Source organism: Panthera uncia, chromosome D4 (assembly GCF_023721935.1).
Source record: "Panthera uncia isolate 11264 chromosome D4, Puncia_PCG_1.0, whole genome shotgun sequence".
NCBI classification, from domain to species: domain Eukaryota; kingdom Metazoa; phylum Chordata; class Mammalia; order Carnivora; family Felidae; genus Panthera; species Panthera uncia.
Window position 1 is genome coordinate 24566991 of NC_064807.1, and position 18156 is coordinate 24585146.

General features: G+C 41.7%; 1 protein-coding gene and 1 non-coding gene across 2 annotated transcripts in view; both read right to left on the bottom strand.

Moving 5' to 3' along the window:
• Nucleotides 1–18156, bottom strand: part of SLC28A3 (solute carrier family 28 member 3) — a 54063-nt gene that overhangs the window by 14232 nt on the left and 21675 nt on the right. The window contains exons 3-10 of the mRNA XM_049652742.1: nt 13449–13531; nt 10232–10323; nt 8630–8819; nt 7397–7541; nt 6049–6162; nt 4908–4985; nt 2664–2744; nt 1159–1239 (exon numbers count right to left, since the gene is read on the bottom strand). Of these exons, the coding sequence (XP_049508699.1) occupies nt 1159–1239; nt 2664–2744; nt 4908–4985; nt 6049–6162; nt 7397–7541; nt 8630–8819; nt 10232–10323; nt 13449–13531 (864 nt within the window). The remainder of the gene's footprint in view (nt 1–1158; nt 1240–2663; nt 2745–4907; nt 4986–6048; nt 6163–7396; nt 7542–8629; nt 8820–10231; nt 10324–13448; nt 13532–18156) is intronic.
• On the bottom strand, nt 16431–16535 carry LOC125928035 (U6 spliceosomal RNA). The gene has a single exon (XR_007459538.1). It is a non-coding gene; the product is annotated as a U6 spliceosomal RNA (small nuclear RNA).

An 18156-nucleotide genomic window follows, 5' to 3' on the forward strand; every position in this document is an offset into this window, starting at 1 on the left:
CATTATTTGTAATTGTTCTGTAAGATTGAATGTATTGAGCTTCATTTCATGGACTAAATAGAAACTCAGTACATGAGTTCTCTGACCCCGCAGGTAGGAGTAATCAAGTCAAGATGGTGTTCTAATTAGTCCTGAGAGATTTTATGACTATAATTATAATAATTTCAACTCCTAGGGAAGGAAGTCTGGGCCCTTCCCTAAAGACTATACTCCAGGCTAGCACGCTGGGCTTACCAATAAGGCTCAGCCTGCCTGGAACAATTCTAAGCCTCAGACTTGGAGCCATGTGCTTCTCTGGGTGACTTGCTTTTTGCTTCAAATCCAATTTCCTTGGGTAGCTGTGCTGGCAAGCATTCATACTTTGGTTCTTGGGTGTGTGATTCCATTTTTCCCAAAGCCACATACCCTGAGCATTGAGGATGATTACCATATCTTACTTATTCTCCCCATAGGAATGCTGCTGTTTTGAAGGACACCCCCTAGCAGCATACTTCCTTGCTTAAATGGGCTTCAGGCAAAACACTTATCCATGTGATGGATCAGAAGGATGAGAATGCTTTTGCTCATCAGCATTTTTCTTCAGGCCCAGCCAAGACAGACTGTTGGCCAGTTCAGACAAATTGAGAATAAACTCAAGTATTCATACGGCTGCAGGGTTATTGGTGGAAAGTCTTTCTTGGTCTCTTTCATTACCACAAGCATTATACCACAGAATGTGAGGCTCCCTGTTACATGTTTGCAGCTTCAGAGTAAGTGGTGAACTCCACAGGAGTGGGTGACCTGTTAGCCTCTGAAGGGTGGATCAGAGACCTCAACAATTCAATTAATTCAGAAAAGATTGGTTGAGAACGGGAGGAGCCCAGTGCTTTGCTAATTCGATAAAATGATTTTCCGTCTTTCTTCTCCATACACTTTCAAGAACCCAAATTTTACACTAGTGCACTGGGACACTTGGGAGGGATCATTCTCGTACACTCTTTTTTCTCGCTGGAATCTGGACATTGTCAATGCTGAGGGCTCCTTATTTTGACACCCTTCTGCTGACATATAAAAAAAAATAACACCAGTATATTTATAATATTATATTTTTTACTCTAATTTCTGGTAAGAGTATCCATTTCAACAGGTGTTTTGTTTTGTTTTGAGATTACAACTTACCTGTCCAACAAATATATTGCCAGCAGCAACTACAGATTCAATAGGAGATGATCCCATAGTAACTAGCATTACCCATCCAACCTGAAAAGAGATAAGGGACAAAGTCAGTGAAGAGTTGCTTGTATACACAAAACTTCAAAGTAGGGATGAAAATCTTTGGAGGAAAATGCCTTCAACAATTGTTGGCAGGCCAGTGATGGTGCTAAGTGTGAGTATATCTTATCTACAGTTTACAGAGTAGGCCCATCAAATCCTCCTATTTGAGTGATAAGGCTGAGTCATTGTATTTGCCTTGAATTTATACATTCACTATAGAAACAAATCTGTACTGAAACACTGTATGAGAATAATAAATTCTAATAATTGCTTACATTCTTGACAGGCTTTACTGCATTCCAAGCACTGTTTTAAGCTCTTGATCCATGTAATGCATTTAATTATCATAATACCCCTTTGACGGAGGTCCTATAATTATGGCCATTTTATAGAAAAGGAATCTGAGGCATAGAACAGTTTAGTTGTTTTGTCTAAGATCACCCAGCTAATAAGTAGTGGAATGAGGTTTGGCCCTTTCTACTTAACTCTCAAATGAACATGGTTTATGGTCCTGCTTCTCTACTGGCCCTTCCAACTAGAGACTGTGGTGCCCACCTCAGGATGGAAACTTCCTGTTGCATTCTCTCCTTCCTTTCTGCTTAGACATGAGCACAATAATGCTGTGTGTTCAGGTCAGCAATCAGAAAATCACGGGTCCTGGCACACTCTTGCTGACATTCTGGATTCTGCTGGTGTTCTGTTGCTTTCTCTCTCTCTCTCTCTCTCTCTCTCTCTCTCTCTCTCCCTTCTTACCTCCCTCTCTTTTATTTATTTACAAGGATCAAAGGAGGGCAATGGCTGTGCCCAAACTCTGTATGCACTGCCCCGTTTGTGTGTGTGCATTTGAACTAACTTGCAAATTTCCTCATGTTGCAATTTAACACAAGCGTAGAACTGACGCTGGGGTGGCAGAAATGAGATGAAATTTTCAGACCTTGTGTGTGTGTGTGTGTGCTTATAAAACTTCCTCAGAAACAAAAAGTTTGCTTGCTTTGATCCTGTAGCCACTCCTAGACCAGGAGTCTCCACTTTTGCAATGTCCTGAGGATAAGCAGGGATTCTGTGTAAGGCACAGGGTAGACAGCCAGGACAAAGGAAGGATGCTGTTCTCTCCACAGGTGTCAGGTCTGCTGGAGTCAATTATTTGGCTAAAGAAGTAATTACTGAGGTTTTATGAAGATAGCCGGTAACCACTGGCTGTAAGTCAAAGCCCCATTAGAAATCCCCAAGATAAAATTCCCTCTGTGGCTACATGTAAGATTTTTTGGTTTGGGTCTAATACCTTGGGGTGGAGGGGTGGTGGTGGCGGATCTTGGCACAAACAGAAAGGCACTTTGGAAAATCCTGGATAAAAGGCATCTAAGACTTTGTCCCTGAAAGAAGCAGCCAGTCCCTTCAAGACCCAGTACCTTTCTAATGATCCACTGCATCAACCCGAGGTAGTAGAGCATGGACATGACCGTGCTGAAGAAGACCACGATTGGCAGGACCTGGGGGTGAGATGGGGGTTTGAGGGCAATCCAGGGTTGATGTTGCCTCAGTTGTGTTAGTTAAGTTTCAGATCAGGTCTCTTTTCTGCCTCCCTCTCCCCAACCCTGCCCCACCTGGAAACATCATAAAACTACTAGAAACTCCTCTTGAACTTTTGACTAAATGAACTAAATGACACTTGAATGAACTAAATGACACATTTAGTTCACTCCTCTTGAACTAAATGACACTTTTCTCAGGCAGCTTCCCCATCTACAGTCTTTTATTTGAATTTGCTCTGGATCAGCTTGAGGATATTTTATAGGAAGCATGACTCGTTTGTTTGTTTGTTTGTTTCTTGGCAATGATGAGCTGCTGTTACTTCAGTTTCTCAGAGAAGGAATGAAGTTCGATGAGGGGGTAGTTTGTAATAACTAGATCCACACACCGAGGGCCACTGGCAGATATTCTTGAAGTTCTGATATTAAATAGCCTCATTGGCAGAGAATCCTGGTCGAAACAGAGTGTGAGCAGCCTCAGATCTTTATTTGTAGAAGTTGCACAGACCAGATACAGCATGGTGGGTGCTTACCCAAACTGCCTCCCATAGGGTAAGCATTCATTCACTTAGCTCTGAAGAGAATAATTATTGTACTCATGGAGTTTTTGAACTGCTAAAAAATAAACTTTGGAAATAGTTTATTGCGTGATACCACAAGCGTCTTTTTCTGAACCCTATTTCCCTGAAGCTCTTTGGGTGCCTTCAAGATAGCCTGTTTCTACAGTGAGCAGTTTCCACCCTGCAGAGAACACACAGAGCTGTGGGCTGGGTCCCCCCACACTCCTACCCCTCTGTAACCCTTCTCCTCTGTTCCCCAGCTAAATGGCCAGGGACATACTGCCACCAGAGGCACAGAATGACTGAGGACAATTTGTACAGGATCTGATCTAGAAAAATTTATTAATAATATATATCAAAAGACATTTTGTGCCATTATGCAGAGCTCAGTCACTTCTGTGCTTTTATTGGCTTTAATGGGCAAGCAGTGCCTTCCTGAAAGCTTCGGGGAATTCAAGGAGCTTATCTCTTGAATGTTCCCACAGGGATTCTGCTTTGGCTGGGAGGACAGAGGCCACCTCTCTGGGGGAGAGGGAGGTGGTGGGTGCATGGGTGGGTAGGTAAAGTCTAAAGACACTGGTGTAGTCTGGGCATCAAGGTATGCCTTCCTTGTGACTTTCTTTTTCCAATTCTGGGTTCAATTCATGATATGAGCATATTTCTGTCTCAGTTTGTAAACACTTGGCCTTTGGGAGATGGCTTTGTCATCTTAGCAACCAAAGCATCAAATCAGCATTTAAAAAAAACAAAACTCAGCAATTAAAAAAAAGATTCAGCATAAAAGTTGGCCTAACTGAAGATGGGGTAGTTTGGAGGTAAACTTAGAGACCCTAAGTGAGAAAACAATTTAGATGTGTAGGAACAATAACACCACAACAAAGAATGCTGAAGGCAAAGCCAAATTTATCTTTCTGACTCATCAACAAGTATTTGTAGGGGCTTCACTGGGGACAGTGAGCTTCCTGGGGCTTGTGGGAGCACTGGGAGGCCAGGTTGCCTTTCCCTTGGAGAATAATGTCCCTCCTTTGGTTGGGAGAAGGCCCAGCCTCCAGGCTTGCGGTACTGAAGGAAAGACACAAAAGGTTTAGCACGGAGATGGCTCTGGAAGAACAGAGGTTGATACGAGTGAGCAACTGTCTCTTTTTGGGAAACAGGGTTCCGGAGCACAAGGCTATCTCTGATCCCTGGCCTGGAAGCTATCAGTGGCCATATGCCTGTTCATTGCCAGGTACCAAATGTTCTTTTCCCTGATGCTTCAGATGCTGTTACCCCATATGATTTCTCAAAAGTATCTCAGGCAATGCTATGAGCCCTCTCAAAAGTTTTTGTATATTTTGTATATTTCTAGATGTTTCCCTCAGTGCTATAGAAACAAAGTAAAATGTTTACAATCCACTGACTTCAGATAAAATCAGATAAATTGAAAAAGGTGGTGATGTGCTATCCATGTAGGACATGCCCAGCAGGTATATATCTGGTTTCGGGTCAGATTCTATTGGAACATCTACAAAATTGAGAAGCTACTGACAAGGAAGTAATACTTAGAAAAGGGGTTTAGCTTTACCTTAAATGCAAAGAAGTGGTCTGCATATGTCTCACCAAAGACAAATTCAGCCCCAGCGTTAGTATACTCCAAGAAGGTCTGAGTTAAAGAAAGGAAAAGAGCACATGATCATTACAACCATGGAACTGGTGGTTACAGTCCACAGGACCTCCCAGGCTCTGCAGAAGGGGAGCCCAGCAAACTTGCTGGATAGAGGTGGAAAGTAAATTTTTACAACCTTTCTCCCCCTCCAGTGGATGGCATGGAAGTGTATTTTTTTTTTAATGTTTAAAAAATAAAATAAAGTAAAAGGGGCGCCTGGGTGGCTCAGTCGGTTAAGCATCCGACTTTGGCTCAGGTCATGATCTCGCGGTTCGTGGGTTCAAGCCCCACATTGGGCTCTGTGCTGACAGCACAGAGCCTAGAGGCTGTTTTGGATTCTGTCTCCCTCTCTCTCTGCCCCTCCCCTGCTCACGGTCTGTCTCTTTCTGTCTCAAAAATAAATAAACATTAAAAAAATTAAAAAAAATAAAATGTTTATATATTTGTTTTTGAGAGAGAGAGAGAGAGCCAGCAGGGGAGGGGCAGAGAGAGAGAGGGAGACGGAATCCCAAGCAGGCTCTGTGTTGTTGAGATAGAGCCTGACGCGGGGCTCAAACTCATGAACTGTGAGATCATGACCTGAGCCGAAACCTAGAGTCGGATGCTTATGTGACTGAGCCACCCAGGTGCCCTAGGAAGTGTATTTTTGAAATATACCTGCATACAGATTTCCTGTCACTTGTGACATTTAATCTGACTCCAGGATACTCAAGAAGGAACCAGGTGTGGCAATTTGTTCCAGCAAGTCATAGATGGGACATAGGTGACACTAGCTATCACTCCATGCAAAGAAAGCTTGTTTCTCTATTTGTGGAACCATCTTAGAAGTGTGACACCCCTGGGCCAGGATGAAGGGGCAATCAGGATGGGGAGTGATGTAGTGGATGATTGGGCGAGGGACAACTGTAATATTAATAAACTAGACAGATTAACATATTCTACACAAAAATGTGGGTCAACTAATGCAGTTAAATAAACCTATTTCTGACATGTCTTAAGGATTATATCCAAATGTTAAAAAATAATTTACAAGCAAGGTGTTCATTTAAACCCAACTTACTTGAACTTGTTTACCCAACCAATCGAAAGCCATAAATCCAGGTTCAGTCCTTAGGATTAAGAGCCCAAGAAGAAACTGTAACCCAATTCCCCAAAAGACAGGCCTCCAGTAAACCTATGCAGAAAGATGAAGAGATAGGTGTCACTAGAAAATGAATGGCTAAGCTCAGCATAAACACCCAGAGGATTACTATTTCCTCGGAAGCTTCTCACACATGGCCTGTGATCCATCTTTGAGAGGCCAAAGCACTTGTGAGCAGAGAATCACGGCCCCAGATCTTGGGGCTGCATTCCATCATCCCAATCCTGAGTTCGAAGACTTCAGTCTCCGGAAGGTATGCAATTATCATTATATCACGACAAAATGACTTAGACACAAAGAGTAGTCTTAGAAGGACAATCAAAGGAGGAAGGAAGGATCTGGCCCTCTTAGTTGTGCTATAAATGTGAGAGACATATAATTATTTCCCCTGTCTGGAAAATGGAAAGGCAGAGCATGACTTCTCTGTGTGCCCAAGGTTTGTTCATCTGACAATTTGTAAGTGAATTAAGTGAAATTCCTCCCTGTTGAGGGGCTCTCATTTCACTGTAAAAGGAACCAATTAACTCTAATGCAGACCCAGGGAGTACAGCAGTAATGGACAATCATCTGCTTTCATTTTTGGTGCAGAGACGAGTGGGCTGCCGAGAACTGAAGAACTGGAGGCAGACCAATCAGCAGCAATGCTGACCCTAGCAGGGCAAGGACTTTGGATCTTATTACGTGACCTTCTTCTTGGGCCAACCTTTCAGCCAGTAAAGTGTTCCGGAGTTTGCCATTCTGAGTCATGTGTGAAAGCCTGGATGTCTCCAAATTCTTGCCCATTTAACGGGTTACAGGCTGTCAGAATGAGGATAGGGATTGAATTCAGTGGGAACAAATCTGGTCTGTTTAAGGACAGATTTTTGCAGTAAAATAACCTAAATTGCAAGTGGAAATATGATAAACTACAGAATCCAATGGTAGAATATTAGATTATTTACTGGTCCGGGGAGATCGGGATCAAAACAGATGAATTTTCTTAGCATGTTTGATGGAGGGAGGTGGAGGACATGAGTAGAAATTAGACTTGACAGGAGAGAACACCTCACTGGTGGTGTAACTGGAAAATTACTGAGAATTAAAAATGAGAGAGTACTAGTACTAAGCAAGTTCAGGAAGGAAGGTGCCCTAGCCACTTAAAAGAGCATAACAAAGTAAGACTAATATTGAGTAACAGTGAAATTCTCTCACACTCATTATTTTGAGCAATTTAGACATGAGGGAAAAAAAGAGGGAAAAAGCTGAAAAAGATTGATTTCATACTTACTTTGGTTGGGTGCTTGGAAAATATAAATACCAGGATAACGTACATTATGAGCCCACCAAAGGACACCAGCTGCTGTTGGCCCAGTTTGGCGGTGTCCAAGATGAGCCAGAATATAATACCCAGAATCAGTAAGCTCCAAATCACCCTAAGAAAATTGGAAAGGGGGCATCAGTATCGTTTGCTCTGCTAACTTGAAAATCTTAAAATCAGACTTAAACTAATAAACAAAAAATTTATTAAGAGTAACACCCTGGCACCAGGAAGTTATGCTTCTAGACATGGCACAAACCCTCTTTGGTTGTGGCTATTAAGGAGGATAGCCAAAAATTAAGCACTGGATTAAGCACATTCCAAAACTCTTGGGCTCTTCATTCGTTCAAGATCATACAAAGGGGTCAGAGATGAGAAAGGGTGTTCAGAGAGGGAAGTCTAGTGGTTTCTTTGGGAGATCTTCTGTGAGTTCTCATGTCCATTTTGGGAGATGGGAGAGATGTAACCTTCTGCCCTTTAGGGGAGAACTTGAAATGTGCTCTCTGAAGTTGGAGGACTTCAGCTGAACCTCACAGAGTAAGTTGGACTTCAGGAAGGGTTATGACTCCTTGGCGGATCTAGTGGGCATGACAAGTTTGACTCATAGCTTGGATGGCAGAGCCAGAAAGTGTGCTGTGTTGGGATTGAATAATCCTACGTTGTTAGGTCAAGGATATGTGAACTTTCCAGGTACATCCCTTGAGAGCCATTCTGGGGAGAACCTGTCTTGTGTCTAATCCACTAGGGTCACCTGGAGAAAGAGGAGGTCCCATAGAAAAAGGCTGAAAGAAAAGCCCTGAGCGGTCACTCATTGGATATGGATAGGGGGTCTTATAGGAAAGAGTCAACTTTTATATTCAGAGGGTCTTACTTTCAAAGAGGCCAGCTTCAAGCCCAGATCAGAAAGCCACCTCCCCAAGTAAGAACTGTCCTTTCTTTTGGACAATATTTTATCATTTAGTGGCACTTGGAATTAAAGCAGTTTGCAGGGACATTTGAACATATCTTGAACGAGTCATTGCCCTGTCTAGGCTTTGATTTCCTGTTTGTAAAATGAAGGTATTATAGCAGATTATTCCCCAGGTTATTTCTAGTTTCAATAGCCTATAAATGAGGGACCAATTTCAGAACACGTTTTTGGAAACAGTGTTGGAAAAGACTAACATTTCTCTCAAATGCAACAAGGGAACGGAGTGAGTTTACCACTTCATCCAGAACCAATGGCTGTTTAGGAGCCTTCTGCCAGGAGATAGGTACTCATTGATTCGATGCTCATATTTGGCCATAAAGTAATCCCAGACAACAAAGAAGATGACAGCCACGGTGATCACGAAAAGGGGAAGGGCTCTATGAAAGTTCAGCGCACAAGCTGCAATCACCATTGCCAAGTAACCTGTCGAGAAAGCAAGCACACACAGGGGGCATCACCAACACCAGGTGCAGACCAGCCTCTAGCACTGATGGGGCTCAGCCAAGGGGAGGTTCAATCAAGAAACCATTGAATGCAGGATTGCTCTTGATAGGGCTATTGACTCATGTAATTATCTGTACTATATATTTTTAGGATTTTGTTTTTTTCACAGTAATTCCCTAACAGTCTCACCATGAATGCAGGAAGGACAGAGTGCTAGGTCTGTTTTCTCACAGAACCTCAAGTTCTTGAATCTTGATGCTTGATTGTTGGGCCTCTCAGTACTAACTCCTATTTTTGGGTATTCAGACTCAGCAGGGGAGTTTCTATCAGAGAAAGGCTAGGTGTTGAAGCAACCACTGGCAAAAAGGTATTGATTCTCCTGGTTTGCAGCTCAGATTTGGCCTACGCTTCAGTGGGAAAATAGGCCTTCCAACCATCTCTGAGTTCCAAAGAATCTCTAAAGAAAGGGGTGAGGGATAATTACCAAGGTGTCTGCTTTTGAAGAGGAGATTCTAGGATAAGAACAGGGTGTCCTAGAAAGGTCAGCCAACATGGTCTGCAGGTTAAATCGGGCCTACCACTTCTCTTTGTAGGTTGCAAGTACAGTTGTATTTGTATACTTGTGTCTGAATCTACAAATAAAATTGCATGGAAACACCATTACGCCTGTCTGTTTACTTTTGTTTTAGAAGGACAGAGTTGTGTGGCTTTCACCGCATGGCCTGAAAAGCCTAAAATACTACCTGGCCCAGTGTAGAGGAAGCTTTAAACCCTGCTTTTCCTTGTTTCAGATATCTGAGCACCAACGAAGCCACTGACCTTGGAGGTGCAAGAGTCTTGGGTTAACATCTATGGACTTGGGTGCAACGGTTCACATTTTATAGACAGGGGTGTTATTCAAAATGGGCTGCAGAACTCTTTGCTTTGGAGGGAGTAAAAATAGGGGACCTGCTCATCTATGAAGATAGCGTGGTCTTGCTTTCAGGCAGGAGGGGTGACCTGCATGACCCTAGGCTCCTGCTCACATTGCATTTGCATGAAGTATTAATTGCTTATATTGTCCCCTGTGATTAGGTCCCCATCTTGTGTTTATCACCATGTTTTCTAGTTACCTGGATTTGCATGAACTAGCCCTTAAATCCATATCACAACAACCAAGGCTGTAAGAGTAGGGAACCTAATTAGATGCTAGCTACATAAACCAAACAGGGAAACAATCTGCATAGGCAACCACAGTTGAGACCCACCACTCAGGAGCTTCTGGATTAACTTCTCTGGATTCACCAAGGTCCAGGGGTAACAGAAAGATTTATTTTTTTTTCCATAGAAAGCTACTATTTGGAATATTCTCAAACAAAGACACTGGCACCCACCCCCCTTTTGTTATTTACCTACTATTAAGATGCCCCAGAGGATGTACTGAAGGGTGGTTTTGTGTTTCTTATAAAAATCACAAACTGTATCATACTTCCTTTCCAGATACCTGTAACAACACAAGAGCAAAAAGGCAGGCAGAAGGTAACATCAAAAACATGAAATAAACTGACATACTAAGCTAGATGAGGCTTTGTAAATCAAGCAAGCAAACGAACAGATGGATGAAGTGGATGTCCTACAAAATAGAAATGGGATACTCATCTCCTTTTAGACTATAATCAGCCATAGCTTGGATCAATGTTTGCTGCGTGGATGTGCCAAGCCCTGAGGGCTTACAGAGATGCAGAAAACATGCTTCTGAAAACAGAGCAGGAGAAATGGATAACTAACCAAAAGCTGGAAATAAATGGTAGGAGAAGACTGTTTCTCACGGGACTATGTGGGCCTCTGATAGCTTTTAAGTCACGGATATGAAACGTTGATTTAAGGAATTGTCATCCCTTTTGGTCTCACAAAGTTTGAGTAAGTTGGTGGTTCCCTGTCCTGGCTCACCATGTTTTTTAGTGGGAGACTGACAGATTTCACTGGGTGCTTGAAATATAAAGGAGGATTTTGTGGATTTCAGAGCTATTAGCCAGCAAGTTGTAAGGTAGCTTTCTCAAAAGTTCTGGCATTGTTGGCACATCTTTGTTCCTGTCCAGAGCTTTGTTAGGGGGTGGTGGGTAGTGAGTGAGCAATATGTGGATCTGGGCACTTGTGCTGGGGGGATGGTGGCCATCAGCAAGTGACTTTGGAGGGGCCCAGGCCCATACCCACAATGACCATGCTCTGCTTCTCCCAGGGTTCTCCTGGTTCCCTCCGTGCCTCCCCTGAGGTCTGGCTTCCATACATTTGCCTCTTTTCTCACTGCCCCTTCTAACAGAGACCTCTTCTCCCAATGGAGGAAGGAATTTATTCACACAATCATTGCCACTTCTAGGTCACTTCTAGTCCTATGTAGGAGATTCCTCATCTCTGGGATTCCAAAGGACTCACTTGCAAATGCCTCCACTTGTCCATTTTGCAGCAGCTGTGCGTCCATGTCCAAGTCTCGGCCCCTGTGCAAGTTTCAGGGCACAGCCCAAGCCCCTTGCTCCAACAACACCTTCTTGCATCTCCTTGAACAGAGTCATTCCTCTGTGCTTTACTCCTACTGTCTCCTTTGATTTCATTTTGTGATAAAGGCTTGACTGGCTAACTTCCTGGAGAGCAGATGTGAGCCCAATGGCACTAGGACCTTGGACATTAGTGTGCTTGATGGGCATTTGTTGAATTACTAGATAAATGAAGTGGGAGTGTGTGTTGCTTATTTGGAATAGTATGCTACAGCTGTGGGTTAGGACCCATTAGTGGGTTGCGAAGGCACAGTGTGTGACACTCATCTTTATTTTATTTTATTTTTTATTTTTTTTTGATTTTTTAAAACTTTTTTTTAACATTTATTTATTTTTGAGACAGAAAGAGAGCATGAACAGGGGAGGGGCAGAGAGAGAGGGAGACACAGAATCTGAAACAGGCTCCAGGCTCTGAGCTTTCAGCACAGAGCCTGACGCGGGGCTCGAACTCACGGACTGTGAGATCATGACCTGAGCCGAAGTCAGCCGCTTAACCAACTGAGCCACCCAGGTGCCCCTTATTTTATTTTTTAAATAAATGTACAGCTTTTATTATTTTTTAAAGTTTATTTATTTATTTTGAGAGAGAAAGGGAGGAGCAGGGGCAGAGAGGGGAGGGCAGAGGGAGAGCGAGAGCGAGAGCGAGAGCGAGAGAGAGAGAGAGAGAGAGAATACCAAGCAAGGATTCTCCACACTGACAGTGCAGAGCCCAACACAGGGCTTGAATCCATGAGCCCTGAGATCATGACCTGAGCAGAGATCAAGAGTCAGACGCTTAACTGACTGAGCCACCCAGATGCCCTGACACCCATCTTTAATAAGAAAGAATAGGACTGATAAGAGCATATCACTCACAGTAATGATGTCTTATTTCATGAAAACTTTGGTGTTGTGTATGTGTGTGAATACATGTACTGAGAATTGGAAACACTGATCCAGAAGATATTGAGGGAATCAAAGTTCAGTAAAGACTAAATTTTCATCGTCTAATTTAGGAAAGGTTGATGATGCATCATCTTCAGTTTCTGATAGTGTTTCAAAGTGGCAGCGGTGGAGGGTGACATTTCATTGGACACATTCATATACTTTGGGTTGGATTGATCAGATTCTTTAATTGCAGGGAATATGTGTGGTCCATGACAGCTCACACTGCATAAAATAAAGTAGCTAGAAATAGAGGCTTCGGCCATTTGGTTATCATGGCTAGGCAACTCCCAGCCTCTTGGTGATTACTTCCATCCCATTAACAGTAGTGAAACCTGACCACCCAAGAGAATTACTCAGCCCCTGGAGTCAGAGGTCCGTAAAGCATAATAAAAGATGGAACAAAGCTCAGGTTTCTGAGGTAGTAAATATTTTTGATGATGTAAATGTGACAAGAGCTTTTAATCTTAGTTCTGACCAACTCCAGAGATATCTTCTGATGCATAAAAATAAAGTTCCTCAGAGACATAGAAATTTAAACAAAATTTAAATAGGAATTTAGAAACTTGATAAATACTTGAGTGTTATGACAGAGTACCAGACAATCTTGGGCTAGGAACCAGAAGCTGACATTAAGTTATCTTTGTTCCTCTCTAGCTAACCTTGAGTAAGTCACTTTTCTGAGGTTCATTTTCCTGGTCAAAAAAATAAAAATAATTTGCCTCTCTTACCTCATGGGCAGTAAGAACTTGGAATACCTTCAGGATACTACAGTCAGAGCAAGTTTGTTGGGACTTAATGTGGATTGGGTTTTGAGAAATCAATTGCTTATTGATTGACACTGAGAAGATGAATTAACTACTTTTGCATGGACTGGAGCAATTAGTTGGTAATTTATGCCTTTAATTAGAAGACTGTCCTGGATATTCGGTTCCCAGGACATTAGCAGTTTGAATTTACCATGGTGATTATCATAGAGATCCATTAATTTTTCTGGAAATGGTGTTGGGCGGGTAGTGGGGAAGGGAAATGGGTGGTAGTGGTGGTAATATCCAATAAATAATAATAAATGTTTAAAATTAGATGAAGATAAAACAAAGTGGCAAAACCAAAAAGGAGGTCAGTATGGTTATTTCTCCGTTTAAGCCTGTACCCTTTTTGATGTGCCTCTGGATCATCCTCCACATCTTCTTTGTTTCTTAAAGAATCCTGCTCAATGGTGACCTGCTCTTCGTCCTGGAAATCAAACATTGCAGCAGAGATGAAATAATGAGAATTCTGGGCATAATGAACCCTGATCTCTTTTTGCTTAGAATTTTGGCAAAGGACTTTTTTTATGGACTGCATTTAATTTTATTTTTTTAATTTTTAAATATTTATTTATTTTAATATAATTTATTGTCAAATTGGCTAACATACAGTGTGTAAAGTGTGCTCTTGGTTTTGGGTAGATTCCCATGGTTCATCGCTTCCATAACAACACCTAGTGTTCAACCCAACAAGTGCCCTCCTCAATGCCCATCACCCATTTTCCCCTATCCCCCAACCCCCCAGCCCTATCAACCCTCAGTCTGTTCTCTGTATTTAAGAGTCTCTTATGGTTTGCCTCCCTCCCTCTCTGTTTGTAACTATTTTTTTTCCTTTGCCTTCCCCCATGGTCTTCTGTTAAATTTCTCAAGATCCACATGAGTGAAAACATATGATATCTGTCTTTCTCTGACTTATTTCACTCAGCATAATATCTTCCAGTTCCATTCACGTTGCTGCAAATGGCATGATTTCATTCTTTTTCATTGGCAAAGGACTTTCTAAAGGTCTTTTAAAATTATTATGCAAGAAGATAGCTCCTATTATCTACTTGCACATTTTTCCCTTTACACAAAACCTACAGGATCACACTTCTCTCTCCTTTTTCTTCCAAAGGAACTGTTGGTATTTTCTTCTTTCCTTTAGGGAATAGGCTCATATCTATGCTTTTTGCTCCTTTCTCTACTGTAATCATTCAACCCCTGCTCTGTTCTCAGGCAAGTGCTAAATGAGTTTATATCAGAGGCTGTATAAATCTCCTTTTAAACTCTGTCAACCCTGTTTTCCAAAGGACTGAGACCAAGGCTGGCTTTATTTTCCTGACAGCCCAAAGCTTGGCCTGCAGATGTGACCACTAGCCTAGTATCATCAAGAGCTGATTAACTTTCCCTTGGGAACTAGGGTCCTATCAGTTGGGCTAAAGGGAAGTATTTCCCTTTGTTAGCTAACCCTTGCTCTAATTAATGAAGTATATACCTGGGCTATCTTTCTAGATACTGTTTGAACTCAAAAAAATTTTTTTTCAATGTTTATTTATTTTTGAGAAACAGAGAGAGAGGCAGAGTGCGAGTGGGGGAGGGGCAGAGAGAGAGAGAAAGAGAGGGAGACACAGAATCCAAAGCAGGCTCCAGGCTCCGAGTTGCCAGCACAGAGCCCGACATGGGGCTTGAACTCACAAGCTGCGGGATCATGACCAGAGCCAAAGTTGGACACTTAACTGACTGAACCACCCGGTGCCACCCCCGCCCCCCACTGTTTGAACTTTTAAATATCCATGACCCGTCCTGTTCTCAGGATATCATAGAGGATTTCCTGCCTTCCACCACTTTGCAATAATATCTCAAATAGGTCCAGCTACCGTAAGCAATGGTGAGGGAAAGTGGCAAAGAAGTATGCAAATGCGGAGTGGTTTGAATGTGCTGTAAGACAGATAAAGTCATATCTCAGCTTTTATTTTCTGTCATAGCCCAGGTGGCCATTGATTGATCTGGACTGTAAGAGAATTCCTCGAAATAAGTCACAAGCATATCTCTGAGCTGAAAGGATTCTCAAAGATCATAGAGTCCTTTGCTGCCAAACTCCATTATACTTTACATTTAGACTAACTTCATTTCTGGTGAAGGATAACAGAAGGAGAGACCAGTGGGGTCCAAGCTGCAGCTGCTGAGGATAGGGGTAGAGATAAGCCTTATTTATTTCATTCCCATCTAACACCTAGCTTAGCCAGTAGTTAAAGTTTGACAATTATTTGACTTAAATAATCATGATTATTATTTTCTTACAGTGAAATTGTCTCAAGTTACCTACTATCAATGCAATGCCTGGCATTAACTATTCTCTTTTATTCCCACACCCATTCCCATCTTTATTTGTTTGTTTAATTAATGTTTACCTATCAGATTGCTAAAGATTTTTTCTTTTTCAAAAATCGTAATTCCAGTATAATTAACACACAGTGTTCTATTAATTTCAGGTGTATAATATAGTGATTCAACAATTCCAGTGCTCATCATGATAAGTGTAGTCTTAATTCCCTTCACCTATTTCACCCATGCCTCACCCACCTCCCCTCTGGTAACTACCGGTTCTCTATAGTTAAGAGCATGTTTTTTGGCTTGTCTCTTTTTTTCTTTGTTCATTTCTTTTGCTTGCTAAATTTCACATATGAGTGAAATCATATGGTATTTGTCTTTCTCTGGCTGACTTATTTCAGTTGGCATTATACTCTCTAGATCCATCCATGTTGCTGCAAATGACAAGATTTCATTCTTTTTATGGCTGAGTAATATTCCATTATCTATCTATGTATCTGTGTATCTATCTATCTCACCTCTTCTTCAACCATTCTTCTATCAGTGGACACGTGGGCTGCTTCCATAGTTTGGCTTTGTAAATAATGCTGCAATAAACATAGAGGTGTATGTATCCCTTTGATTTAGCGTTTTCATATTCTTTGGGCAAATACCCAGTAGTGTAATTACTGGATCATATGGTAATTCTATTTTTAAGTGTTTGAGGAGGCTCCATACTGTTTTCCAGAGTGGCTGCACCAGTTTCCATTCCTACCAACAGTGCATGAGGGTTCCTTTTTCTCCACATCCTCGCCAACACTTGTTGTTTTTTGTGTTTTTAATTTTAGCCATTCTGACAGGTGTGAGGTGATATCTCATTGTGGTTTTATTTGCATTTCCCTGATGGTGAGTGATGTTGAGTGTCTTCTCATACGTTCATTGGCCATCTGTGTCTTTAGAGAAATGTCTGTTCATGTCTTCTGCCCATTTTTTAGTTGTTTTTTTTTTGTGGGATTTGTGTGTGTGTTTGTGTGTGTTAAAAATATGGGAGCTTCATGAATTTGCATGTCATCCTTGTGCAGGGGCCTGCCGGTCTTCTTCCTGTCATTCCAATTTTATATGTGTGCTGCCACAGTGAGCACCCATCCTCATCTTTAAAACAAACCGAAAACAACAACAACAAAATCTCCTTGACCCCATAGTCATAGGACATCTACCCTCCCTCCTTCTCTTCAGAGCCAAACTGCTGGAGAGAGTTGCCTTTACTTTTAGTGACCCTTACATCCTACTCACTCAGTCCATTGTGATCAGGCTTCTATTGAGATGGCCTCTGCCAAGATCACCCAACGACCATTGGTGCCCAATGTGGCGGATCCTCCTCAGTCTTTATGTTCTTGTGTATAACAGTAAATTATCTAAATTTTTTTGTTTTTGATTGTTTTGTGAAACAATAAAAAAAGACTTCATTTTTTTAAAGAGCAGTTTCAGGTTCACAGCAAAATTGAATGATAAGGAGAAATTCCCCATACACCTGTGCCCCCACTCACGCGTAGCCTCCCCCATGATCACCGCCTCTTGTTGCAATTGATGAACCTACAGTGACACATTATCACCCAAAATGTATAGTTTACATTAGGGATCCCTCTTGGTGTTGTCCATCTTATGGGTTTGGACAAATGCATAATGACATGTATCCACCATAATAGTATTACATAGAGTAGTTTCACTGCCCCCCAAATCCTCTGTGCTTTGCCCATGTATCCCACCCTCTCCTCTTGGTAAACACTGGTCTTTTTACTGTCTCCATAGTCTTCCCTTTTCCTTCGTCATATATTTGGGATCATACAGTATGTAGTCATTTCAGACTGCCTCTTTTAACGAGTAATACATATTTAATGTTCCTCCATGTCTTTTCATGGCTTGGGGGTTCATCATATCTTTTTAGTGCTGAAGAATATTCCATTGTCTGGATGAACCACAGTTCATTTATCTATTCACCTGCTGAAGAACATCTTGACTGCTTCCAAGTTTTGGCAATTATGAATAATGTTACTATAAACTTCTATGTGCAGGTTTTATATGGACAGAAGTATTGTTTTCTCTTATTTTGTTGCATAAATAGGGAAATGGACACTTTTTTATAATATATTAAGTAAAATAGACAGTAAGAATATGGATAGCATGATCCCAATATAAGTGACATGTGCATGGCAGTGTATATTTGCACTAAAAGGCCACATTTTAAGATGTTAGGCACTGATTTTTTTCCTGGAATTATACAGGTCACTTTTTCTGTCTTCCAAATTTTGCCGCAATAATTTCCCACATATTCTACTTTAAACAAGTTATACTTTTTATCATGAGAATAACTCCCTCCAATAGATGGCTTGATATTAGGCACCCAGAATTACCCAAAAAAGGATGATCTACATGAATAATCTGCTTGATTTTTAGCAACAGAAGCCTTTCTCCAAATGAGATCCTACCCAGAATTCAATATATAAAAGAAATAAAAGTAGCCTTGCGACAGAGTGCCTCAGCCTGCTGTAAGCTTAGGCATCTGAGGAACTCGAGAGGCATGATGGATAGTGTTAGAACCACATCTTAGAACCTTCTTCATCTGCCTCACTTACTTTAAAATCGAGATGCTTTGGTTTAAGCCAGTGCTTTATGCTTTGCGATGGGAGTTTGGCATCTGTAATAGTGACGTGTCCGAGAAAGCCTATGTACTCTCGCCAGCAGAAAACTCTGGGGACAGGTGTA